Source organism: Pituophis catenifer, unplaced genomic scaffold (genome assembly GCF_029215685.1).
Source record: "Pituophis catenifer annectens isolate HBS135680 unplaced genomic scaffold, rPitCat1.0.hap2 SCAF_12, whole genome shotgun sequence".
NCBI classification, from domain to species: domain Eukaryota; kingdom Metazoa; phylum Chordata; class Lepidosauria; order Squamata; family Colubridae; genus Pituophis; species Pituophis catenifer.
Window position 1 is genome coordinate 11,514,718 of NW_027256892.1, and position 27,310 is coordinate 11,542,027.

Here is a 27,310-nt window from a genome sequence, read left to right on the forward strand (position 1 = left end):
TTTCTCGGCGCGCTGATGGAGAATCCAACCCATCCCTTCGGCTGCTTCTAGCCAGGACTGTTCTGTTTTTTTGTCTCTTATTGTTTGTTTCATGACAGCACCATCTTCTGTTGACCTCACGAATGAACTGGAGCTTAGCCAAGCAAGGGAGGAGTGGCCAAGGATGTTTCTTAAAGAAACATTCACTCAGTCCGGCAATCAAGCTGAGGAACTTCCCATAATTTGGATTCTCCATCAGCGCGCCAAGAAAGGACGTTCAGGTAAGTCAACGTCCGTTCTCAGAATATTTCTAGATTTCATTATATTAGCTAAGTTTAAAATAACATTGTATCTAGTTTTGAATCTGTTTCAGTTTGACTTCTTGCTGTGGCTTGAAAAAGAGACTTGCCCAGTTCTGGTGCTGCAGTTTGATTACCATGAATATCACCAAGCCCCCTGATAACTCCCTTGTTATCACTAAAATTCATGATGTGCCTTTGTCCCTACTAACCAGGGTCATATGTGTCCAGTAGGTTTCTCAAGGGAAGAGGACTATGCTGCTTGCCAGCCAATCAAAAATTGGAAAGTGGACTGGAGGGAATAATATTGGTTAGATTTGAAAGATTAGGGAGATTACTGGGGAGCAGAAAGGGGAAATTAAAGGATGGAAGAACTTCTGTTCTGGTATTACACCTTGATGCTGTGATTAGGCAGTTTTGACAATATATGTAAAGTTCTCCAGGGCCTGTTCTTCTGGTTGTCTGTTTTAAATGACTTCATTAAACTTTTCCCATCTAATGTGTCTCTCCTTCCAAGATCAGCCCTGCAGAGGTTTGAGTAGTCATTCAGTTGTGTGTAAAGTGGCTGTGAAGAGCCCTCTGTGCACTGTATGAATAGGCTACATATCCATGGAAACCAGATCAGGCTGGCTGGCTGATCTTTGACCCACTTGTTGCCACCATCCTGTTCAACCTCATATGCCAGGATTTGCAGTTTCAGTGTTTTGCCTCTTCCTCTTTCCCATGGGGCTGAGAGGCCCCATTGCCTTTTCAGAGGAAGTACAATCATAACACTAGTTTGTTCAGCCCTTTCCAGTGTTAACATCTTTTTGAATCTCTCCCCTAAGCTCTTGGTATTTCTCTCAACCTGTCGATGTTCAAAACACAGGACAGATTTTTCAGAAACGTCCAAAATCACATTAAATATGTAAAAAAATTAAGTTTCACTTTGCATTAGCATGAGAACACTTGAAAAGTTTTTGAAACTCTAGCTGGGCTCGTATATTGTAACAAAAACAATAAAGAATCAAGACCAACAAGTAAGATTTTAAAGGTTACATATACATTATGCCATAAAAATAAGATTATCTTAAATGTCGTAAGACTAAATATGAAAGATTCAGATATTCAGGGATTTCATCTGTTTTTGCCATTGAAGGAGTGTAAGTGATTCTGGTTGTTGACTTGGAATCTTGCAATACCATAGACATAACCCAATTTGGAAACATTTTTCTTTTGTTGCTCTGCTTTTGGAATTTACGGATCCAAAACATTTAATTCCTAGGGTTAAACAATTCCTAAACAGAGGGCCTTGCTAGAATTCCTACAGCTATTAAGATGCAGAGCTGTGATTTCTCTTGTTATATCAACAAACAAATGGCGACTAAATACATTCTGTTGAATTTGGTTTGGAGGCAGTTTTATCTTTACATGCCTTCCAAATATTTATTTAATCATTGAATTTCATTAGGGATGAAAAGCTGGTGGTCCAGGAATTAATAGGTAAATTCTGTTTGAATCTGAAGGATAATGAAATAACATTTGGGGCAACATATTTTAGACTAATGGTTTAATCCCTAAAGCTATTCTGTTTACTTGATGATACAAGTTCATAAAAAATCGTATTTATTTTAGAAAATAATACAATTGTTATTATAAAATGGTGTTTTTGTATTTAGAGATTCATTCATACTTCCTGCTTAAGCCATAATGTGTCAATACAGCTGTAATGGTTTTTACAGATCTGATTCAGAATATTAACAGCTTGTTTAACAAATTACAGTAGAACATGCTATGTGAAAGTACCCATGTTATCTAGCCTGATAATGCTAGGTTTGCTTTCAGACTAACTTACATCACACAAAAAACTTGCAAGAGTGCATACTGTCTGAAATTAGATAATTTAACCTTATGGAATATTTCTACATGAATGACGTGGGGTAGGTAGGTAGGTAGAAGCAGCTCATAAACATGCAACTTTATCAGTGCCAAGTTTTGATCATGTGGCTTTTATTATAACAGCTACAGTAGTTATTTCATTTTAAACTGCAGTTCAAAATGCTCTTAAGAAACTAGATCTAGAATTCAGGAATGCTTACTTACAACCACATGAATTTACTTATTTTATTTACAAAGTTGTCTTTTGTTTACCATTGTAATGTGATTATGTCAATGCATCCGGTCATTTATTTTTTAAAAGCATTTTTAACGTTTGTAGGGTCTGTTTTACCATTGGTGTTTTAAAATGTCACAATAGCCTATGTATTTTTAACTGTTGTATAAACACGGTACTGTTTTAAAAGCAAATTAAACTAAATCTAATTTTAAATTTATTATTAAATAGTATTTTCTTCACCTTGTTTAAACTTAATTCATGCATTTGTTGCCCCTGCCTGCCAAGGATGTTGTGTCATCTCTTTTAATTCATGTAATATATTCATGAATATGTTTGAAAATGTTGTTAATAGTAACAGCTCGTTTTGATTATATGTGAATAAAGAGAATAGTAAAAAATAACAGTAATAAATAAACAAGTTAATCTATATATTTTATGATCAATCAGGTATTAAATTTCTCTAGCAGGGAATAGGATGGAAAAAGACATTGAACTTCTTTTCATTCCAATCTGGAATAAAACCACTTAACTTCTAAATAAAATTTTACTTATTCACATTCTCACCCTGTACTTTGAAACTACAGATCTTTTTTTTTCATCCAGCCATACTTCTCATCTTTATACACTGCTATCCCTGCTGAGTGAATTTACTTTTTTCTCTTTATAATTAATTATCATATTCTTTCAGGATAGCAAGTAAAGTCACCAGACATCTGAAATCTTTCTAATTTTAATTGCTTGATCTTCAGGAATAGATTGTAAGGTCACACCTCAAGATCATGCCTTCAGCATTTCTTTTGCATATAAATTAAATTTGAAAGGTATTAAGTATTATTTATATTTTTATCAAGATGATTTCAAGTGCCTCTAGGTTATAGTTTTCAAGTACACTCTTAATTGAAACATATTTAATTCTTGTATATTTAATATCTAGGTTTGTAAAAGTGATATGATTTTGCTCTTTTTCTTCATAGTTTCTATAAAACCACACAAATTCTTTTTTCTCTGATCTTCGTTAGACTTTTCTATCAAAAGGCTGTGCTTCCCAGGATCCTTTTATTTTCAACTTGTGTATTATAGTTAATGGTAGCCAAAAGGGAGAATCCAGATTTTAAGTTGTTTTCATATAATTTTTCAGATTTTAAATATCTTACTAATGCATGGATTTGCTGTAAATTATATCCAGTTTTCAAAAAATATAGTTTTTAAGTTTATTTGGTATACAACTTGTTAAAATATACTTTTAAATTTTTTTTATCCAAAGTGAAACAGGATTTTTTAAAGATATTTACTATTTGGTAGTTTATATAAAGTGTGCTAATGCATCAGTAGACAGACAGCATAATGGTTTGGGTCTGAATCTTGCTACTTTGATACTGTGTTTGTTATTAATGTATGAAGTGCTTGCTATATTTGGATAAATTAACAGCAAAAATAATTGTCATAATCTCATTTGTACAATCAATATCCCTACCCAAAGATATTAAATTGTGACTTTCTCAATTCTTATTGATCCTTTCTTACTAAGCATTTATTATGATTTTAGGAAAACAATTATGTTCTAGAGGAGGAATAATCCATATTACATTTTCAGTTCAAGAATACCCACGTAATTGAATATATATTATTAACCATTCGTTTTTTCTTCCTGTGGATTTAAAATTTATCCATGTGGCTGTATTTAAATTAACTGTTCAAATCTTTTAGGCAAATGTGTCAGCTTTCAAAAACACTTTTTCTTAATATATTTTCTGCAAAAAGAATAAATTTATATCTTGCCATTATGACTTTTGTCCACAAAGAATTCCAATATTGTATATTATATTATATTAACATGTAACTGAAATATTTGCATATATCATACTTTAAAATATTCTCCACTCCAAATTGACATTGAATTGTATAAATAATCTTATTTCAGGCAGCAAAATGCTTCTCAAAATCAACAAATAGGATTACTTTTTCTGAGCTAGCTACAGAGACTTCTAATCAGTATAATGGATTATTTTGAAATAGCATTACAGTAGATTATGAAGAGTGAATTAATTCTAAATTCTTTGGAACAGTCTCTTAATCCATTTGGTTTTAACCACTTCTATCTGCAGATTAAATCCTGGATCTTGTCATGTGGGGGTTTCAAGTTCATATATTGCTTGTAATATCCTTCTTCAGTTTCTCCCTCCACATGTTTCAACTTCAGTCCAAATTCAGTCATTTAAAATTAGGCAGGTTATGGCCATGAGACTCCATAATTTGAATATTCCTTTAATACGTGCTTTAATGTACGATGAGGTCTTGTGAAGCCGATCACTCCTTCTTATTTGCAACTGGTAGCAGTTTTAAAGTTTTAATACACTATGGTATGTGAGCTAAAGATTTTTATGAGCATTTAACCCCGCGCAGTGTATTAAGTACTTGTAAAGCAAAGGAAAGCTTGCCAATGGTTGTTCAAATGCAGTGTCTGTAAGAGGCAGGAAATCTGGCCTTTAAAAACACTCCTAATTGGCTATAGCAACTCTGTTTTTCTTTTTCTTCCTCCTCTTAGTTTACTACAGGTTTCTCCCAGAGTAAAGACCTGTTCCTGAAATGACTATAGCAGATGTGAGCAAGCCAGGGCCTGTTGTCTATACCCCATTGTTCAGGCTTAGGTTTGCAGACCCGGTGGATTGTTGTATGAATTGGTGAATCTTAATCCCCAGCTGAGGAGAAGCTGTTTGGCAAATGGCAGGTTAATTTGCAGACAGCAGGATGCATTGTACTGTGTGTGTGGCACAACAGCATGTGGGAAAGAAATAGTTAAAATCCTTTTCATTCTCCCAGTTGCTGAGACAAGGAAGAAAAGGAAGGTAACAAGCAACTAGGGCTTGTTCTAATCTCTCTGGAATGTAACCATTTTGAAACTTTTATAGCTTCAATATGCCATTCACTCACTTGCCAGCTTTCTTTTCCTCTTTTTTTTGCACATGGATTCCAGCACAAGAGATGCTTTCTTGAATTCAGAGGTGTTGTTCAACTTTCCACATCAACCCTTTTAAACTTCTCCTATTCCTTGTATGCTTTCAGAATATGTCTCCAGCCTTGCATATTGTTCTCTGAACTTAGTAAAAAAATAAATGCTTTTTATAGCTTAAAAAAAACAAAACAAACTACTGCCCCAGTTTGCAGCAGTTTCTCCACTTATAAAAATGGATTAGAAAGCTCATTTTGTGACCAAGCATGCTGAGTATAAAAGAAGGGTGGAGTGTAAGATATACCAGCTGGAAAATGACAACATGTAGGACTTTTAATTAGGTTTTTCTGTTTATATTTAGGTATTTTAGGTGTCTTGCCTTCTCCGTCATTCTCCATTCAGAGGTTCCAAGAAAGCTGAGTCATTGAATGGGGTAGTGCTTGCTGCCCTAGTAACGCTGACTATTATAGGTGTCTTTTAAAAGTAAACGGCAAATGAACTCACACCACCATTCAATGTTTGGAAACAGATTGGAGCTGTACAGCAGCCAAATCCAGGGAGTTCCCCAATCTAAGCAGCCGCTTTGATCTCAGGTCTTGGAGAGTAGATCAAAGGCAATCATTTAGGAAACTACTACTACTGTACTCATAGTCCAGAGTGTACTGTAGGTCATTGAGCTAGCTTGTTGGGAGTCATGGGGCCAGATGCATACCAAACATACTCCTTGTACAGATGACAGCCCCTGGCTCCCTGCCCTCAATTGGCTGTTGCAGGAACCTTGGAGACTAAGATCTGATTACAGGTCCTGAGCCCAGCTCTGCACAAAGGGCAAAGTTTCAGCACTAGCTTCAGAAATCTCAGTGGCAACTCAGTGTTGTTTTCTGCTCTAGTGTCACATTCTTTCTTCCTTGTGTCACATTATTTTCTGAAAAATAACATCTAAAATGGATCACCAACCTTTCAGACCTCAGGTTAAATCACCTGAGGTAATTTCGGTTAAATTACCGAAATTAAATTCATAATATTAAATCTCGCGGACCACTAATATGATCTGCCTAATGACCGGCTGGATCGGCTTGGCCAACTCAGTGTCACTCACATCGAGGAGCGCCTCTACTCATCCCTCCCCTCCCAGCAACTCCTCACCTCTCCGCCCAGGCTCCTTAGGGCCCCAACAGGAAGCAGTTGTTGGAGCTAAGCAGCCACCATGAGAAAGAGTTGGCAGAACAGCTCAGTTCAAATTGGATCTGACCGAGAAGGAGGCTCGGTAGAAGCACCTCACTGAGGACCACAAGCATAGGTTTTCTCCATTGTAGTGGAGGCAGCATCCAGGCATGGGTTGTCCTCATCTGCTGTTAGCCAATAGGACTGAGACTGTCAAAGTTGCGAGGACACGCCTACACCAACAGTCCCCAGCTTTGTCCCAGTCCTAGCTGAGGACAGGCGTGTTTTTCAATAGGTCAACCTATTCCTGGATACCTTTGGGTGTTATTTTATTTTAATTTATTTCAATTTATTTTATTTTACTTTTTGGATCGTATTTTATTTTTGATAGGAATTTTTGTGGCAACTATATCTCCATCGCATAGCTGTGCCACCATCGTTCCAGTGGGAAGTGCCTTGGCACAAGCCCGCTGAAGGCCACGTGGCAGCACATCAGCCCACCAGCCAGTGGGTCTGACAGGGCAGCCAGCTCAATTTTTTCACAGCACTGACCCTAGAGCCTTTTGCTACCCGGAGTCAGCGGTGGAGCCACTTGGCGAACTGATGCTTCGGCTGGTAAGGAGCAGGGTGAAGCTCCCAGGAAAGATGCTGGAGGGGCAGAGACCTCAGGATCGAGGTCTGCTAGCAGAAGAGCTGCGGCTAAGCTCTCCAAGAGATCGCGGAGAACCGCAAAGCCCTCAAAAGCTGCAGAGAGAGACGCAGGTAGGTGCCAGAAAGCACTTGAAAATGATATTGCCAGGGCATCAGACACAGGCAGGGATGCCCCTCAAGGTCAGGCAGCAACCTCTTCCCACCATTATCAGGAGTGGCAGTTGGTCACTGAAGAGTTTGACAGCAGGTTTATGCAGTCCTTGTCACCAGATGGCGCTGTTGAGCAGCCTTTGGCCAGCAATCTCCCTGGCAACCTAGCTGCTCTATTTGACTCCCTCCCAGATCCTTTTTCTGCCCCAGTGACATGGCAACAGCCATCCAAGCGTAAACCCTTGACTGCTGAGGCAACGTTTGCCCCGCCTTCAGCGGATGCCCGCTCTAGGGATAAACAGCATGGTCAATTTCCACCTAATATGGAGACCATTATTTCTGAAGCCATAGAGAGGGGCATAGCAGCTGGATTGCAGCGCAGTCACAGCCACAGGGAGGCTTCCCTTCTATCTGAGGATTCTCAGTCAGTTGATGTGCCCCTCAAAGGGCATGCTTCAGGGAAGTTGCCACGCCCTCGAGGTTCTTACTCTCCGGTTTCCTCTGATGCTTCTGATGTTCAGGAGGACATGGATAGAGAGCTTGAGCTCTCGGAGGATAAAGGATTATCTCCTGACGAGCCCTCCTTTGTTGGGCTTTTCTGCCCCCATTTGTTGAAGTCCTTGTTGTATAAGGCTTCCAGTACAGCACGTTTGGCAGGACATCTGCCAGTGGTGGATCCACCTCCAGATTCAGGGCATTCCAGTGGCTCCTTGTTTTCCAAACCCAAGGCAGAGGCCAAGGTGGTTTCTGCTCCATCATTGTTTACTGATGTGCTACATAGGCAGTAGGCCACCCCAGGGGCAGGAGCGAATCCCAGATCCCTAGATAGATGCTTTTTTAACATGGCTCCAGATTTGTCACAGGCACTACAATTGTGGATGGCCCAATTGTAGCATTAGTGACTTCATCTGTCATGTCAGATGCCCCGGAAGAGGCCCTCCGGTTGGAGGATATCTGAGCAATCTATCAAGAAGGTCCATCAGTCAGCAGCATGGGCCGTGAAAGCCTCGACAGCAGCGTCTTTCTTTAACCGAGCCTCGTTGCTGTGGCTCAGACAATTGCAGGACAAGAACCCGGTGACAGACCTGCGAGTCCATCAGGACCTTAATAAGTTGTCGGCCACCCTTGAATTTTTGGCGGATGCAACACTGGCAGCAGCGAGGTTCGCCTCAAAGGCCATCAGTTCGTCTGTGGCTTCTAGGCGGCTTCTTTGGCTCGGACGGTGGCAGGCAGATGCCAAGCAAAAATGGTGACTGGCTTCGGCCCCATTCTCGGAGAAGCATCTGGAGAGTTGCTGAAGCTGCTGTTCATTGAGACTAAGGAGAAACGTAAGGTCCTCCCATCCCTTTCACGACGGACAGACCCTTCTCCATATTTCAGGCGCCAGTCTTATAGGGGGCCTGATGTGGGGTTGGTTCAGTTAGGGCGCAGCGCCCATTCCACCCTAGGCAGGATCAAAATCAGGATAGGGCAGGGAAATTCAAGCAATTCCCACCCAGGCAGCCCTTTCGAGGGTGGGTGGGAGCCGTCCTTACCGGCGCCACTGTTAATTGCCTCACGAACCCTTCCATTGGGGGACGCCTGGCCTTTTTTGCCAGGCACTGGGAGGGTATCACGACGGATGCATGGGTTCTGGGGACGGTCTGTTTGGGCCTCTCCTTAGAGTTTCTCTCTGCTCCCCCGAGGTTTTTCATCTCTTGCCCTGTTTCAGGTAATCTGGTTAAGAGGGGCCTCATGGAAACTGCTATCCAACACCTATTGGATATACATGCTCTTCAACCAGTTCCAGAGGTCAAGCAGGGGATGGGGTTTTATTCCATCCTCTTTGTAATTCCAAAAGCCTCCGGGTGGAGTGGGGTGTATAGAGCAATTCTGGATCTCAAAAGACTGAACCGCTATGTTATTTACAAACGGTTCAAGATTCATTTTCTTAAGTCCATTTTGGACAGCGTCAGGGAGGACAACTTCCTCACCTCTATTGACCTTACTGAGGCTTATTTACATATCCCCATTTTTTCAGGTCATAGGCAATAGGCCTCTCATCAGCACCTAAGGTATTCACGAAGGTGTTGGCAGTTTTAGTGGCCTACCTTCGGGCTCGTCCCATGCGCGTCCAGTGTTATCTGGACGACATCCTGATCCAATCCACCTCTAGGGACCAGGTATGTGTGGACCTCAATGTCACTATGTAGGTGCTTCAGGAGCACAGATTTTCTATCAATCAGCAAAAGAGTCATTTGATGCCAACGACAAGGTTGCTGCATTTGGGAGCAGAGATTGACACCATTGCATGCAGGGTATACCTTTCCCAGGAGTGCCAGGGGAGCTTGGTTTAGCTAGTAAATCACATTAAGGGGGCTCGCTCGGTGCCCCTGGCGGTGCTTTCGCGACTTCTGGGCAAGATGGTGTTCTGTATTTCAATTGTGCCATGGGCACGCTTGCATGCCAAGTCAGTCCAGTGGTTTCTTCTCCCTTATCAGAGGGCAGGTACCAGCACTTCCCTGTACAAGGTTAGGTTGCCTCCTGCGGCATTGCATTCCCTAGAGTGGTGGGTTTCCCCAGCGCTTGCTAAAGGTTGTGCATTTAAGGAGCCTGAGCGCCTGACAGTAACGACTGATGCCAGTCTCTATGGTTGAGGGACTCACCTATGGGATAGGGTGGCCCAGGGCAAGTGGTCTCAGTTGGACTTAGCCCACAACATTAATTGGCTAGAACTCAGGGCGGTCCACCTATCCCTTAGGGAGTTCCAAGACCTGGTGTCTGGCAGGCCCCTACTAATTTTAATTGACAATGTGGCCGCTAAGGCACATATTAACAAGCAGGGGGGAACCCAATCCAGGGCCCTTATGGATGAGGCTGAACGTCTTTGTCTTTGGGTGGAGTGTCTCCATTGAGAGCAGAGCACATTGCAGGGACAGCCAGTGTTCAGGCAGATTGGCTCAGAGTGGCACCTGCATCCGGATTTGTTTCAGGAGCTGACGGCGCGCTTTGGACAACCGACTGTGGACCTCTTTGCCACCCCGGACAATGCTCACCTGGACAGGTTCTTTACAAGATTTGCGGTTCCGGGAGCGGAGAGCGTTGATGCACTTTACAGCCCTTGGCCAGCAGAACTGCTCTACGCCTTTCCACCTCATCCCGAGGGTGGTAAGGAAGATTCTTGCAGAACGGGCGGAGGTGATCCTACTAGCTCCGCATTGGCCACGGCGATCTTGGTTTGCCAACTTGGTTGCCCTTTCGGTGGCCAGACTCTGGAGGATACCGCCGGACAGTCTCCCCCTCAGGGGGCATTGCTCCACCCGGACCTTCAGTGGTTCCAATTGTTCGCCTGACGTTTGAACGGAGACCTCTGAGCCAGGACAACTATTCCTCCGAGGTCATTGATATCATCCAGGCCTCCAGGAGAGCTTCGACCAACAGAATTTATGATGCCATCTGGCGAGCATTTTGCTCCTGGTGTAGGTCGGGCCTGGATCCTACCTTGGTGTCGGTGCCTCAGATTCTTGCCTTTCTGCTAGCAGGTCTGAACAAGGGGCTATCGCCCAACACGCTTTGTCGCCAGGTGGCGGCGCTGTCATCTGTTTCTTCCTGCGGAGGTCTGGACTGCCTGGCTTACCACCCAAACATTTGCAGATTTCTCAGGGGCGCTACAAATCTTAGGCCTCTGGTGGTTCACCGTTTTCCAACTTGGGACCTTACCATGGTCCTGCAGGCCCTCATGGGGGAACCCTTTGAGCCGCTGCGAGAGACCTCCTTGCGATTTCTCTCATGCAAGGTGGCATTCCTGGTCGCCATAACTTCGGCCAGGAGGATTTCGGAATTGGCGGCTTTTTCTGTCCGTCTGGACCTTTGTGTTTTTTATGACAACTGGGTGGTGTTACGTTTAGACCCTTCTTTCCTACTGAAAGTTAATTCGTGGTTTCACAGGGCCCAAGAGCTGGTGCTCCCAAATTTTTGTCCCACCCCAGTGCCTGCGCTGGAACAGAAATGGCACACGTTAGACGTGTGGAGAGCACTCTATAAAAAGGACTTCTTCCTTCAGGAAGACGGAGTCTCTCATTGTCTCATTCCAGCCGGCCTCCTTGGGGGCCAAAGTCACTCCTTTGACCCTGGGCCGCTGGATTCGGGCGTGTATCGCCAAATCTTATGAGATGCAGGCCCTTCCACTGCCCAAGAGTATTACGGCACACTCCACTCAGTGCGGCCACAAGTGCGGCGTGTGCTACGCAGGCGTCCCTGGAGGAGGTTTGCCGTTCTGCTACCTGGTCATCCCCATCCCCATTTATCAGGCACTATAAACTAGACATATATGCTTCTGCTGAGGCGGCCTTTGGGAGGCAGATCCTCCAACGGGTTAATTCTAATGAGAAGACCTAGGGCCAGGCTGCTACCCACCCGTAAGGACAGCACTGCTTTGATATGTCCCATGCCTGGATGCTGCCTTCACTACAATGGAGAAGGAATGTTGGTCTTATCTGATAGAATCCTTCTCGTTGAGTGGTGGCAGCATGCAGCCCCACCCTGTTAAGAGCTGGCCTGGTCTGCTGGAGGGTGGTTTGTTTGTTGTTTGTTTAACTATTTATTTATTGTTTTTCTGATCATGACATGTCGAGGCTGTCGCTATTCCTTCACCAAAGCTGGGGACCATTGGTATAGGCGTATCCTTGCAACTTTGACAGTCTCAGTCCTATTGGCTAACAGATGAGGACAACCCATGCCTGTATGCTGCCTCCACTCAACAAGAAGGATCGTAGCAGGTAAGACCAACGTTCCTTCCAAGTAGAGGGAAGACCTCCAGGAGTACAAGGCTAGGTCCCGGCTCCTGGAGGCTCAACTGGCTGAGATGGTCAGCCAGTTCCAGGCCATGATCCAGCCCCACTGGAACAAGGTCCTCCAGCTCTTCGCCACCAGTGACACTTCCTCCCAGCCTTCACCCAAAGCCCTGCACCAGGAGACCGAAGCAGACCTCAAGTTGGAATTTCTGTCCCCCTCCGACCCACACTAAAAGACCCCAAAGGGGAAGACACTCTGCAGCAACACAAATGTTCATTGTATGTATCTGTCCCAAGGGAAATATTCCAGATTATGGCTAAAAAAAGAGTGTTACTTATAATCTTGATCTATACTTCAAATTACTTCTGTTGTCTTTGCTTGTTATTCAGTCTCAGTCAGGAATGAAGCACTGGATTGATCTGAATGGCATTTTTGCTGTACTCCTTTTTTTATTCTGTGGTCTGTCTTTTTTGTCCTGTAAAAACCAGGGCTGTGGAGTCGGGAGATAAATGTTCCGACTCCTCAGTTTTTTGTACTTCCGACTCCGACTCCTCTGTATTAATATGCGAATGTATTTTATACATTCCTTGAAGGAAAGAAAGGCAACATACATGTCATTACCACAGGACTACTGGCTGGGAAGCCAACAGTCTACTGTATTGAACAGTTTAAGCAAAAGATAAACACGATGAAAACAACAAAGTTTTATTAATTTTTTTATTAATTTAATTAATCTAACTAATTTAATTAATCTAATTAATTTAAGCTAACAATCGGAGTTTACAAGTTTTTATAGCCTTAGCTGAATGACAGCAGTTTTTCCAATGGTTTATAGCTTCAGTCTTGGAACTATTGACCCTCCATTCCCTTCACTTATACAAGTGTCTCTAGTTCTGCAAAAAAACATATTTACTTAATCCCTTATCAGTGAGAGGCTAGGTTACCCATAGGCGCTGCGTTCCCTGTAACAGCAGAACACAACACTTTGGAAAGTATAAGTATTGCCGCTCCTAATTGTGCGTTGCGTGCCATATAGTGAAGCACATGAAAAGCATGCTTCTTCACGGTCACTTAACATGTTCGTTTTGCGGTTACGTGAGGCACTGCATGCATTGGTCTTTATTCTTACAGTAGAGAAGTCATTAATTATAACTTTTTGTGACTTGGGACATTTAAATTTGCTTTTTTTTTAAATTCCAATCTAAATTTAGTAGGAGTTGGAGTCGGTGCATTGTTTGCCGACTCCGACTCCGGGTACCCAAAATTTACTCCGACTCCTCGACTCCGACTCCACAGCACTGCTAAAAACTAAAGGATTGAGAAATGGATTAGTTTAGTACAGTGACTCTGCCATTGTGAATCCTCAGAGTTGAATTGTAGAGTTCTTGTTGCTCTCTGAGCTTATTTGCTTGCAGACATTTCATTACCCAACTAGGCAATGTCATCAGACACTGATGCAAACATTTGATGTCTGCAAGAAAACAAATAGGAGATTTTTTTAATGGCCTCAATCTGTAATTATTGCAGTACCAAGGTATACATCTTCTACTTAGGGACAACACAGTCATGTTCAGCATATCATGCAATCTTGCCTACAGAAAAATATTAGGCTACCAAGCTTAAGTTTGTAGAAACTAACCACTTCAACTTAAATTTGTGCTTCCTTGCAAATGATGCTTTATTGTAATAACTGCCAGTAATACATTTTGTAATGGTTCATCAAGTTTACAAGAATTGCTCTTTAATTGCTGCCTAAAGGAGTTATTTTGAAGGAAATAATCCTTTTAGCTCATAGTTGGTATTGGGAGGCCAGTTGTCTTTTCCTTTGCTTAGGAGGAAGGATGTTTGCTTGTGCATTTTCATTCATTTTTATCCTGGTATTGTTAGTTTTGGCTGTATTCAGTTTTAAGTTTTGAGGCTGGATTTTACAGCTAAAATGTAAAAAAGGTTGAAGAAAAACAGTTCTGCATTATGGACAAAGTAGTCTGTTACAGTAGACTATTTGTATGTTTTATGGGAATGAGATAAGCTCTCTTCCTGTTTCATGTCAAGTATTCACAAATCCCACTTCCTTTGTCCAAAGGTGGTTTCTTCATTGGTCACCTTCCAATTTTTGCTTCTCATGTCCAAAGGGAAAAATCCTGAATACTTTCATATTTTTTAAAAAAATATAACAAAATTGGCAGTCACTCCAAAATTCAAAATGTTTGCTCTGCTCCCGAGGAGGAATGTGAAATCTGGCCTTAATCTTGTGCTGGATGCTAACAAATAAAGCTGCTTTCCATAGACGCCCGATAACTGCTGTGAAAGTATTAACTATATCTTTACTAGGCCTCAGAGAGCATAGGGTTTGGTCTATCCACTAGGAACTGTATACAAATCCCCAAATCCACTAGATTTTTAAGAAGGAAGTTTGAATAGGTGCAGAAAAGAACAGTCATGATGATGATGAGTTTAAAGTTTTTAGGATATGCTTGTGTCTAACCTTGAGAAAAGGCCACTGATATATGATAGTACAGTTCAAATATGTGAACGGATGTCATGTAAGAGGAGGGCAAGACCTGTTCTCGGATTTAAGTTACAGAAAGGCATAATTGGCAGATTCCAATTAAATACTAGATCAAAACTTCCTGAGAGTAACAGTTCAACATTGGAACCTCTTATCTGAGATATAGTGGGTAGAGTTTTTCATTAGATGTGTTCAAGTAGAAATTAGATTGTCATCAGTCGGGGGTGTTTTAATTTGCATTCCTTCACTGAGTAGGGAACTGGACTGTGAGGTCTAAATGACCTTTTCCAAACTGTAAACTCTCCTCTTGGAAGGATAAAAAAAATATCTCAAATTGCTGGTACAATTTGTTTTAGATTGTTTCTGCAGGACATTCAACACTTAAATTTTTTCACTATAATTCAACTGAATTTATTGTTCATCTAAAACTGAAATGTGAATCCCAGTACATTTCTTACTTCAAGTCCTAACTTGCAAGTTCAGTTAGAGTGAATGTGAACCATGTTTGTTTATTTTTATCAAATTTATTTTAAAATTTAGAACTGCCCAATAGCTGCATTCTAGGTGGTCTGCAGTAAAATACGTTAAAATATACAATCTGAATAAAAACATAAGAGGCAATAAAGTCAAAATGAAAAACCATACAAGCTAGGCAATGGTAAGAAGGTTGTTCAAAATCTAAAATACAAATTAAAACCCTGAGGAAAATAGTACTTTCACTTGGCACTCAAATTATGCTAATGTGAATACCAGTTGAGCCTCACTAAGAAAGGGAATTTCATAAATTTTATAATTTCAGAAATTCACTATAGAAAAAAACTGCCTTTTAAAGCCACCTGACTATCTTTGACCCGGGGGGGGGCGCGGACGGACACGGACGGGACCTGGTGAAAAATCTCATTATATCCTCTTAAAAAGTCCAGTTGATACAAACTAGCGAAGATGCTCCTTAGGTAACTGATCCTAACCCAGGTCTTAAATGGATATTTTACAACATAAGGAATGTTTTTTTGGGGGGAAACTATTTCTGGTTGTTACACTCAAGGGGACATTATTGAGATAGTGAACATAAGAAAAGAGACTTTTCAAAACAAAAGTTATTTTTTGAAACTGGTTCATTTAAAGAAATTGATTCTTGTGAATTTAAGACTTTGGTCTACAAACCAAGGTTATTGATTTGAATGCCCTAAAAGGCACTTTCTTCTCAGTTTATCTGCAAGGAATTGTAGCAGTATTGTAATTTAACAGGAAATTTATCCTACCATTCCTATCACTAGGAATTTATCCTACAGGAATACTTTTTGCTGAATTAAAAATAAGAGTAGAGAGAATAAGGCATAAGAGTATAAAAATATTTTGAAGATGTGACTGGAGACAAAACATTTTGGAATATTTTTGTTTCTTATCCTACAACGTTTAGTCCAACATATAGACTCCATTAAGATTGGGGTATATTATAAATATTGTAAAATATCTATATGAATGTGGAATACTGATTTAGTGGTTAAATTGTTATAATGAAATGAGTAGCCAGATTGTATTTCAGTTGTCTTTTGAATAAATCTGTTCAAAGGTTGTCTTCTGGGCCTTCTACTTTCAAGGTAATTTTCAAGGCAATCTGTTCAGGCATGTGCAATATTTTATATTCTGTCAGCCAAAAGTACTCTATTCAGTTACTGTATTTCTTCTGCCATCCACAAACATGTTGAAAATTGTAAAAGATGCTAATGTGACTATTATATGTGTGAATTTTGTAATTCTTTGCTCTTAGCTTATCCTTCCCAAAATACTGAAAAAGTTTTAACTATTTCATTGTGTGAAAATCTTGCAATCACTCAATAGAAAGGATGATATCAGTTTATCCTCTACTAGATGAAAAAAAAGTTCTAAAGCATTTATGTGCACTAAAATGTGTCCTAAAAGTTTGTAATACCTAAAAAAGATATCAAAACAGAAATAGATCAAGATAACTTGCATGCATGCCACTACCAAACTATTGTCAGTGTTAATTATGTCTGCATGATTTGAATTAGATAGGTGGCAAAGGAGATAAAATTTATCTGATTTTAAAAATGCTTTTTACCTTTCTTGTTTCGGCCTAGGAATAGTTGTCTGTTTTTTTAAGAGACTGTAGTTTTCTAGGCATTTATGCACCATTTCCCACCTGAAATAAATAGTTAGAGGAAATTTGAAAGTTTGTTTTAAGTTGAAGGGTTAATCTTCCATTTAAATTATTGGTTGTTCAGCCTCCAAACAAAGCATGCTGGGATTTCCTTCCAGCTGTTTTACATCATGAAGATTTGTGTGTTAGGGAAATTCCATTGCACAGCTGCAACTCATCCAGTCCACATTCTCAAATCTCCAACATTTCACAGGATCCATGTATTCAGCTATAATGGCATGAGATACTTATCTTTCTCTGCTAGAAATACAATGCAAAATAGCTTTATTATGTCCAGTAACAAAGACCAATGTACATTATCAATGCTAGAAAATTACAGAAAAATGCATTTACATTTGAACGTGAAACTAAAATTAATGTGCATGCTTTAAGCTTTGAAGGGTACTTTGGTGGATTTGTTTTAAATAGTTCATACTGAGTGTTAGTGAGTTGGCTTATTTAAGAGCATTCTCAGTTTGACCATTGAAATATAGAATAAATCAATAGTTATTGAATATTGATAAACTGAAGATACAAGTTACAGTGCAATTAGATTTGTCTATGGTTGGCTTCTATAACATTTGGTATATAGTGTTAGTAATTAAGTGTTAGTGTTAGTAAGTGTTACTAAATTTTGCTGAATCAATTGTTCCCTATCCCATTTCATATCAGAAATATACTCTAGTGTCGTGATGGCGAACCTATGGCCTGCGTGCCACAGATGGCATGTGTAGCCATATCGGTTGGCATGCAAGCTCAGCTCTGGCGTGCATGCATGCACCGGCCAGCTGATTTTCAGGCCTTCTGGGCCCATCAGAAGTAGGGAAACAGGCTGTTTCTGGCCTCTGAAGGACCGCGGGGAGTGGTTGGGAAGGCCGTTTTCACCCTCCCCAGACTCCTAGAAAGGCTCTGGAAGCTGGGGAGAGAGAAAAACAGGTTTATGTACCATTGTGTGCCAGAGTGGGGGTTGTGCACGCATGCATGGGGGCAGGACGCATAGAATTATGGGTGTGGGCATGCGTGCGTGCGACACCCCCTGCTTCTGGCACGCGATGGCAAAAAGGTTAGCCATCACTGCTCTAATGTTTACTTACATACATACATACATACATACATACATACATTACATAAATTATTACTTTTAGGTTACCTAGGCAGCTTGAAAACCAGTGCTGAGGAACCAAATTCCCAGAATTATAATACTATCTTGGTGTTAGGCTAAAAATACACCACAACCATTGAAGAGATTTCTGATATTAAAAAATAACCCACCAAAAACAACCTTTGTATTAAACTAAACTTGACAATTAAGCTTTGGAAAAAATACTATTTTTTCATGGTGATTAGTTATGTCCTTTAATCTGATTTCTTTCAGTATCTTCAGGTGAAATGGCCACTTCTAGATGTACCAGCTGGAGCTACACTAAAGGATGCACGATCTCCCTCTCCTGCCCATTTAGTAAGTGCTAGTGGTTCATTTATAGGTCTTGTGATTGTTAAATGAAAGTTTATTTATGAATATATACACCTACATCTATATTCCTTCAGCACAGTTAGTTTAGTATTACTGAAGCTATTACGTTCAAGGTGGGGCATAAAAATTTGAATTTCTAATTAAAAAAATAAAGGGAAAGATGATTCCTTATAAATTATTGTGTGATAGTAATCTATCTCACATGATACTAGTTCGTTACGAAGATCATTTTCATCAGTACCACAAGTGTTCTAAAGAAGCATTCTTTGGTTTAGCAAAAAGAAACTCAAGAAAAAAACAACCATTGAAAAATGAGACAATTAATTTTCAAGGCATAATATCTTGCAGCTGTGTCTAAAATATCTGTGCCTCAGGCTTTGAATTTCAAGTTAGGTTTTCATGAGTCCACCATAAAAACATGTGACTAGAAGAATCTTTTGTTTCAATGGCAAAATAAGACAGTGAGACTCTTAATTAACTGAAAAAGGGATCTTTCAACTCCTCTCCATACCCCATTACTACGGATCAGCCTTGATCTGCATTGTATTCATGCTGAAAGAAATTTTTCAGATTTTTCCGAGCATTCATGATGACAGAAATTACGCTGCTGCAGTTGATTTGAAATAATCTTATTTAGAAAGTGAAATGAAATATTTTTGAGAGAAGTTTTATACAGTTAATAGCAAATTACATGGCAGAGCAAAGAGAATGACACTAAAAGTTGTAGCTGAAATTAGAATCTTAAAAATTCTTAGAGGGATTGATTTGCTAAACACAACTTTCCTAAATATTTAATATTGAGTTTTAACATCTGTAAAGCAACATGTTCATTTATTCATTGACTGCTCATTTCAGCATCTCCGCTATCACATGATCACAATCCAGGCACTTGGATGCTCAGCTAATGATGACAACATGGTCATGTGATTGCTATTTGCAACCTTCCCTGTGACTTCACCATATTTCAGTCTGCTAAGTAATGCATAGCGTGAGTTCATGTGGTTGTCATTCTTGAGATGGCTGCACCAGGCTAGTCTTCTATGTTTGAAAGCTAAGAAAGATCAGGCCTAGTTAGTACTTGCTTATATGGGATGTTTCTAGAATATATCAAGGATGGATTTGATTGGGAAATTATCTACGATGGCAGCAGGGGCTAACTTCTTCATCCTAGAAAACTATGGATCTGTCCATGAAATTGCCAGAAATCAGGTTTTACTTAAATAATACTTCTGTTGCTATTATGTAGTTAAATTTCTTGGCAAATACGTGTTCATTTTAAAAGTAGTTTTGAATATTTTCTATAGTCAGAACTAAATGACTTTTATTTAAATTACTTTAATTAAAGAACTTTCTGAGACATGTTAAAAGGACAGTAATTTATGCAGGGTATCAGCAAAATTTGTATTGGAGGGGGGGGAACTGTACCAAGCATGTCTCCCTAAAATGGACTTAAAAGTGAGAGTGTTATCATCAAAAATAGTTGCTGCCTCCCTTGCCTTCAAAGTTATGGTGGCCCAGAGAAAGGCCTCCAATATTGATCTTGATACTAGGGATGATGATACAAGGTTTAAACTCTTAAATAGCTTATCTCTTAGCTATCTGAATTTGGCTAAAAAGAAAAATGGACTTTTTGCCAGTATGGTTGTTTTACGACAAGATGGGATGTGTGCTAGTTAACTATTTTGCAACATGTACATACTAGCAGCAGAAAACAAAACAAGTTTCAGCTTTTCCCCGAAATGATCTGATGATCCTAAAATGAATAGATAACTACTAGCTTGTGTTAAGAATGATGAGTATTATGTGATTCTGAAAAATATTATCATATCTTAAGCATACACAGGCAAAATGATTTAAGAATTACAGTGCCTGTATAAGAAATCTATTTATACTTCTTGAGTAGGATTCCTCCCAATGTTGTATTGTGCTTCTCTTATGAAGTGATTTCAAGTTTTCATTTTGGATCCAGTTCTTAGACTGTGCAGAAATGAGAGGATCTTCTCTAGAGCAGGCTTGGACAACTTAAGAACGGTGTGAAGAAGTCCAAGAGAATGTGGATGTTGTTTATGAGCATAGTCAAGAGATAGGAAAAAGCAAGAAATGGAAATATTGCCAAAATGAAAATAGATATTAGTGTAGACGATGGCAAAACGAGTTTGCTGATAAGACAAATGGAAAATATTTTTAAGGAGCCTATTGCTGGAATGTTGAGAGTAAAAGAAATTATCAGGAGGAGGAACCCATTAGAGATGAGTAAATAATAAAGGAATAAAAGGCACAGTAAAAGAGAGATGGCCAATAAATAACATTGTCTGTCTTTTTTTAACCTCAGAATTTCTTTAACTTAAAGATCTGAATGGTCTTTACAGAGATGAACTGGTAATTAACAAATTAAAAATTAATAAGCTCAAACAGAACACTACTGATTATTCTTACAGAAGTCAAATTTGAGTTTTCAAAAATTCTGAACTCTGAGATAAAATAGCCCCCCCAACCCTAAAACTTGAGCCCTGAAAATCAGCCAATGTTATACCCATTTTTTTTATTAAAAAAGGAGTAGGCGAGTTATCCTACCAACTTCCTTTGGAGCTCCGAATGGCCCCGACCTTCGCTCGTTCTGCCGCGATTTGAAGACCTGGTTGTTCCGCAGCCTGGACTGATTTTTTTGGGGGGGGGGGGTGTTTAATGAATTTTAAATTGTTTTAAATCGGAACTTTGATTTTATATCGCTTTTAATGAGGAACTATGCATTTTTACTGTTGTGAGCCGCCCTGAGTCCTTGGAGATAGGGCGGCATATTATATATATATATATATATAATAAATAATTTGTTCCAGATCAAATTGTCGAAAACAATACTGAAGATAGACTTATCAATCACTTAGGAGAACAGATGTTGCTGGAGGAGCATCAGCATAGTTTTTTTTTGCAAACATCTTTATCAAAGAGTTATGTAAATGTATTTGGGTATCAGAATTTTTTTTTTGTGGTTAAAAATGCCTGTGGCAATGGTTATTATTGAAGGCCACTGAGCATGCTTAAAAGTCATAAAAATATTGGTTTGATAACAGTTAATTGGAGGGAAATAGCTTGTTCAGTGAAGGGAAATTGGCAGTTTTGTTAGGGATCTCTGTTGTGTTTGGTGCCTTTAATTTATAGTAAAGATAAATTAGAGTGATGAAACCTCAAGCACACCACAAACCAAATAGCTCTTTCCATACGGAAAATTTTATTTCATGTATTAGATCTAGTTTAAGCCTATGCTATATCTGTGAGTATGTATATAAAATAGAAAAATTAACTTCCCAAATAATGTTTTTTATTTTTCCCTTGTTTTTTCAGGTAATAAATGATTTAAAAATAGAAGTAAATACAGTAGAATCTCTGGTCACGACCATAATTCGTTCCATAACTTTGGTTGCAATCTGATTTGGTCATGATCAGAACCTAATTTTGGAAATTTGGCGCTTATTAAAAAAATGGCGTGGAAGGGGAAATCAGCTGCAGAAAAAAAATTGTGAATTTTTTGGGCAGAACCTGATTTGGTCGTGGTCAGAAGCGTTACAAATACATTTTTGCTTTTCTCTTGCAGTCAAACAAAGTTCCTGTAGTTCAACATCCACATCACATGCACCCTCTGACACCACTCATCACCTATAGCAATGATCACTTTTCACCAAGTTCACCACCTTCCCATCTCTCCCCAGAGATTGACCCAAAGACAGGTGAGTGTTTGAAAATCACAGTCTTATCCAAAGCCTATCAAAGTGTTTGGGTGCCTTGCCAAGAGAAAAGCACAATAAATAAATTGAGTGGGAAAGAGTCAACACAAAAAAGTAAGTTTATCAGCAGATATTTATGAAATTCTGGAATTAAAAAGTTATTTACACATTTCTAACTAGAGGGGAGGTAGGGATTCTAGTTTAGAATAGAAAAGAATTCTAATGAGGAGACTCTTAACGTATATTATTGTTTCTTCACTATCAGGAATTCCGCGACCACCTCACCCTTCAGAACTCTCTCCTTATTATCCGTTGTCTTCTGGTGCCATTGGACAAATTCCTCATCCTTTGGGATGGCTCGTACCACAGTAGGAATTTCCACTCTAAATATCCTTTCTTGCTTTGTTTTTCTGTCTACAGTGCCAGTTGGTCTTCATTCAGTACAAAGTTTTTGACTCCGACATGTGTTACTTCTGAAATAAATCAATTTCATGAAGCCACAGGGGCTTTAATCTTTTGAGTTAGCTAAAACTTCACCTGTTCAAGAGACTTTTTCTGCATAGTTTCCTATTTTGTCAGGATAAGATTTAACATACATAGGTGCACATTACAGTCACATTGATATACCATCCATGTGACATCCTTTATTTATGAAGTTCAAATTCTCCTTTGATCTTTAAAACAATTCCAAGGTCTTTCATATGCTGTGTGGCTAAGGCTTGCAAGCAGAGAGGAGTAAACAAAATGTACAATTGAGTTTATTGTAATGTTCAGAGTGATAAATATTATCATATATATACTTGGAATTTCTTCAGTTAAATTGTGATACTTACAGTTAGTATTTGTGTTAACATCATCATAAATAAGGAATATTTTAAGAATGTATAGTACATTATTGTACTATAATGTAGATATTTCATCAGTATAAATAATGCAGAAACCTCCATTGTACTCATAACATCGCAAGGAAGCTTGAGAAGAATTTGAAAAGATTCAGTCCATTCATATATAATTGGAAATTTAACTCATTGTTAAATTAGGGTAATTGGTCATGACAACTAAAAGTTGTGAAAGAGACATAGTCTTGACAGACCTGGACAAAACTACTATACAAGTTTTGCTGCCTATAAGGGTGTCTTGATTCAGGCGTCTGTTATATTCATTGTTTTTTTCTTACACATTTATAGTAATAGTAGCAAAAATTCATTAAACTTGTATGTTATCCAATTGTCAACGACAATGAAACAAAAATTATAACAAAATCAATAAAATGTAAAAGATAGAGAAAAGATGTCCGAGTGTGCTGATACTGGATTGAGGGAGCAGGGGCTGTTACCTTCCTTTGCCGAAGGACAAGGTGAAAAACCAGGTTTCTTCAGCGCGCTGCTTGGAGAATCCAAAGCATGGGTTATTTTTTGTCTATTTGCCAGAGACTGAGTATTTCTTTCAATTTCCTTGACCACGCCTCGTCCGCTCGGCTGAGCTCCAGTTTATTCCACTCAGTTGAGCTAGAGAGACTGGTTTACCATTTGTTCTGGCAAATAAATCGAGTTTGATTTCCATAGTTGGATTTTCAACAAGTTTTGTCAGTGGAGCTGAGTGAAATTTGTGGATTGAGGAGGTTGAAGCTGTTTTTCTCCAGTGTGCTGCTTGGAGAGTCCAAGCATGGGTTAATTCTGTCTGTGACGTCAGAGAACTGAGTTGGAAATTTCTTTGGCCATGCCTACTTCTCCTGGCCGAGCCTCAGTTTTTTTCAACTCAGTCTGGGAGAGAGTTGGCTCTTCAATTTATTAATTAATTTGCTCAATTTCATTATTCAAAAATAGGAAAAAGGACAGAGCCTCTTTAAATATCGTGCTGGCAGGGACTGCTTAAGAAAGTGAGTCAGCGCTGAAGGCTGTATTACAATAGCGATCGGATTGCTACTAAGGCAGCATTGCCATGTGGATCGTTTGGTGTGGTGAGGGTGGCAGAGGCTTGGAAAGGCCATTGCTGCTGCTGGGAGAGCTGGGGCTTCGGTTTTCCGCTTCTTCTTGCTGCAAGGAAGGCGAAGAGCAGCAATTTCGCGCATTGTTCGGAGGACCAATAGCCGCCATTTTGTGGGTGGTGGCCATTTTGTTTGCAGCTTTTGAAGCAGCGAGAGAGGAATCAGATGGCCAGGCAGCAACATCGCTTCCTGAAATCGTCCTTCTAAGGTCTGTAGATTGTTTGGAAGCCGTCTGAAGTGCAAGTAGACCGTGTTGCCAGTTTCTAGGCACTGTTTGCTGGTGGTTGGGGCCGTGTTGCCGGTCCCACGCCATTGCTACAACGTGGGTGCTTGGCTGCTGCTGCTGTTTGCAACTTAGACGCATTACAAGCCATGTTGCCGGTTTTGGCGTTAAATTGGTGACCTTGGCTGCACAGTGAGTAATAAGTCTAGGATTTCCTAGCACAAATTTCCCCAAATAGTCACCTGTGAGTATAATTTGACCTTGCATACTCCAATAATGGCAAATATTAGTGATTCAGAAGAGTCATCATCTAGTTTACATTAGGCAGGGTGTTCTGCCCCTAAAAGACCCAGATTACGTTCTAGCAAGATGGCTGCCAGTTCTCAGGCTAAGCAGGCCAAACTCTCATCTGCAGCAGCTGAGAAAGATATTCAAAGAAGGCAAAAAGCCTTGGAGAAGCATTTTGCAAAAGCCCAGAAAATAGCTGGCATTCCTACATCAACAGTACCTTCTGGGAGTCAAGGTGGGCCTGATAAGGATAAGGGCCTGTGAACTTGGAATCCCAGGTTCACAGGATGAATCTAATTGGTCTCCTAATGTGCCTCAGGAGTCATTAGGATTTTAAGCTGTTCCCTTTCAGGAAGGGACTGATCAGGCTCCTGTACTGTCTGTTTCAGATGCATCACCTGTACCTGTTAACAGACAGGCTGTTCCATCTGCTACTTTTACGCCCACAGCAGCTGGGCTCTGCCCTCAGGAGTCTGCAGGACAGGGATTATCTGCAGAGTTGCGTTTTGTTATAGTACAGACTATTTCTCAGGGCATTGATGAAGCACTTGCTAAAGAGGGTTTGTTGGCTCCTTTACAGCCAGGCCCTTCTAGATCTGATCCCTTGCACCATCAGCATAGAGACAAAGGTCATCTCGAGGGTTCCCATTGCACCTCCCAATCAGTTCACAGTGAGGCTTCACTGGAAGAAGAAGAGGAATTAAGGGAATTTGAATTTTCAGATGAGGAAGGGATGATCCCAGATAGACCCACATATTCAGGTCTATTCAGGCCTCATCTTTTTAAGACTTTATTGCTTAAGGCCAAAGCTACGGCCAACATGGGTAGGATGGATAATTCTACCACAGATCTTGTGCTAGTCTTTTTATAGAACAAATCACAACACAGGAAGTCATTCCTTCACCAAAATTTTTCGTTGATGTTATTCAACAGCAATGGGAGCAACCTGCTTCAGTCCCTGCACCCAGTCCCTGCACCCATGGATAAAAAGATGTACACAGCTGAAAAGGAGCTTGAGGAACTTCTTCAAGTCCCATCAGTAGATGCTCCTTTAGCAAAATTTGGCTGCAGCTACTCTTCTCCCTTCTGACACTGCTGAAGGATTGAGAGCTGAGGATAAAAAAACGGAGTTGGCTGCATGCAAAACTCACCAAGCAGCGGCTTGGGCAATTCAGCAGCTTCATTTTTTTCTAGAACAACACTTTTATGGATGAAACAAATGCAGGCTAGGGCATCTCCTGAAGATACCCGTCTTCAACAAGACCTTAGTAAAATAATTGCTGCAACTGAGTATTTGGCTGATACGACTCTTAATGCTACCAAATTTGCTTCTAGAGCTCTGGCATCCATTGTCACTTATAGACATTTACTGTGGCTACGCCAGTGGCAGGCAGACATGAGGTCCAAATGGCAGTTGGCTACGGCCCCCTTTAAAGGACAGCAGTTGTTTAGAGAGGTGTTAGATCCTATCCTAATTGAGAGCAAGGATAAACATAAGGTCCTACCTCAGGCTTCTAGGAGGACAGACAGGACGTCTACCCCCTTTTACTGCAGGCAGCCCTTTTGGACGGCTGAGGCAGGATATTCCGCCTCCCATTTCCATAGACAGTATTCTCACAACATGGACAGATCTCAGGACAGGTCTACCTTTCGAGACAGCTAGGCAACCGCAATCTAGACGTCCCTTCAGGGGCGCAGGTAGGCGGCTTTTCCGTCGTTAAAAGTGACTCAAGGGTTCAGGTCCCCATTGGCAGCAGGTTAAGGATGTTTGCCGACCAGTGGCGGGTCACCACCACAGATGCTTGGGCCTTAACAGACAGTAAACCTTGGACTGACGCTCAAATTTTGTTCCAAACCCCCACAACGATTCATTCAATGTCCTGTTCCCAGGGATGCCTCCAAGAAAGTTATGATGGAGGCAGAGATCCAGCACTTGCTGGATATCAGGGCCATAGAGCCAGTGCCAGAAGGACAAAGAGGATTGGGGTTTTACTCCATCCTCTTTCTAGTTCCCAAAAGTTTGGGCGGCCAAAGGGCTATATTGAATCTAAAAGAACTAAATGTTCATATAAAGTACAAAAGGTTCAAGATTCAATCCCTTCATACAATCCTGGGTGGAATCAAAAAAGGGGATCTTCTAACATCCATAGATCTCAAGGAGGCGTATCTCCATGTGCCCATCAGATTGTCCCACAGAAGGTTTCTCAGGTTTGCCTTTGCAGGCCATCACTGGCAATACCGAGTGCTACCCTTTGGCCTTTCATCAGCCCCGCACACTTTCACCAAATTGCTGGACATAGTAGCGGCACATCTGCATGCTCAGCTGATCCGCCTGCAGTGTTATTTGAACGATGTTCTAATTCAGTCGTCGTCCCTCAAGCAGGCAGAACTGGACCTTGAAGTTACGGTCCAAACCCTTCAGGAACATGATTTTTCATGAACTGGGACAAAAGCCAGTTGACACCATCCACCAGGCTTATTCATTTAGGGGCAGTGATCAATACTCAGTTATCACAAGTCTTCCTGTCTCAAGACCGCAGGGACAGTCTGAGGGAGATGGTAGCTCGGGTCCAGTTCTTACAGTTAGTTCCCGTATTGCTCCTTTCCCAGTTATTAGGCAAAATGATATCCTGCTGAGCGATAGTTCCCTGGGCTCGGTTACACATGAGGGCCTTACAGTGGTTCCTTCTGCCCAATCAGAGGTTAGGGCACAGCAACTCACTACGCCAGGTCAGGGTTCCTCCACAGGTTCTTCACTCCCTGAACTGGTGGAAGTCAGCAGCCATGAACAAAGGTTGCCTTTTTTGAGACCTTCCCAGGCTGGTGTTAACATCGGACGCCAGCCTCTTCAGTTGGGGGGCCCACCTGAATTCCAAAGTGACCCA

The 27,310-nt window shown here is 40.6% G+C and overlaps 1 protein-coding gene across 1 annotated transcript in view; it reads left to right on the top strand.

The window, feature by feature from the left end:
• TCF7L1 (transcription factor 7 like 1) overlaps nt 1–27,310 on the top strand; it is a 91,516-nt gene that overhangs the window by 52,015 nt on the left and 12,191 nt on the right. Inside the window, exons 4-6 of the mRNA XM_070952203.1 lie at nt 18,107–18,190; nt 21,798–21,930; nt 22,193–22,295. Of these exons, the coding sequence (XP_070808304.1) occupies nt 18,107–18,190; nt 21,798–21,930; nt 22,193–22,295 (320 nt within the window). The remainder of the gene's footprint in view (nt 1–18,106; nt 18,191–21,797; nt 21,931–22,192; nt 22,296–27,310) is intronic.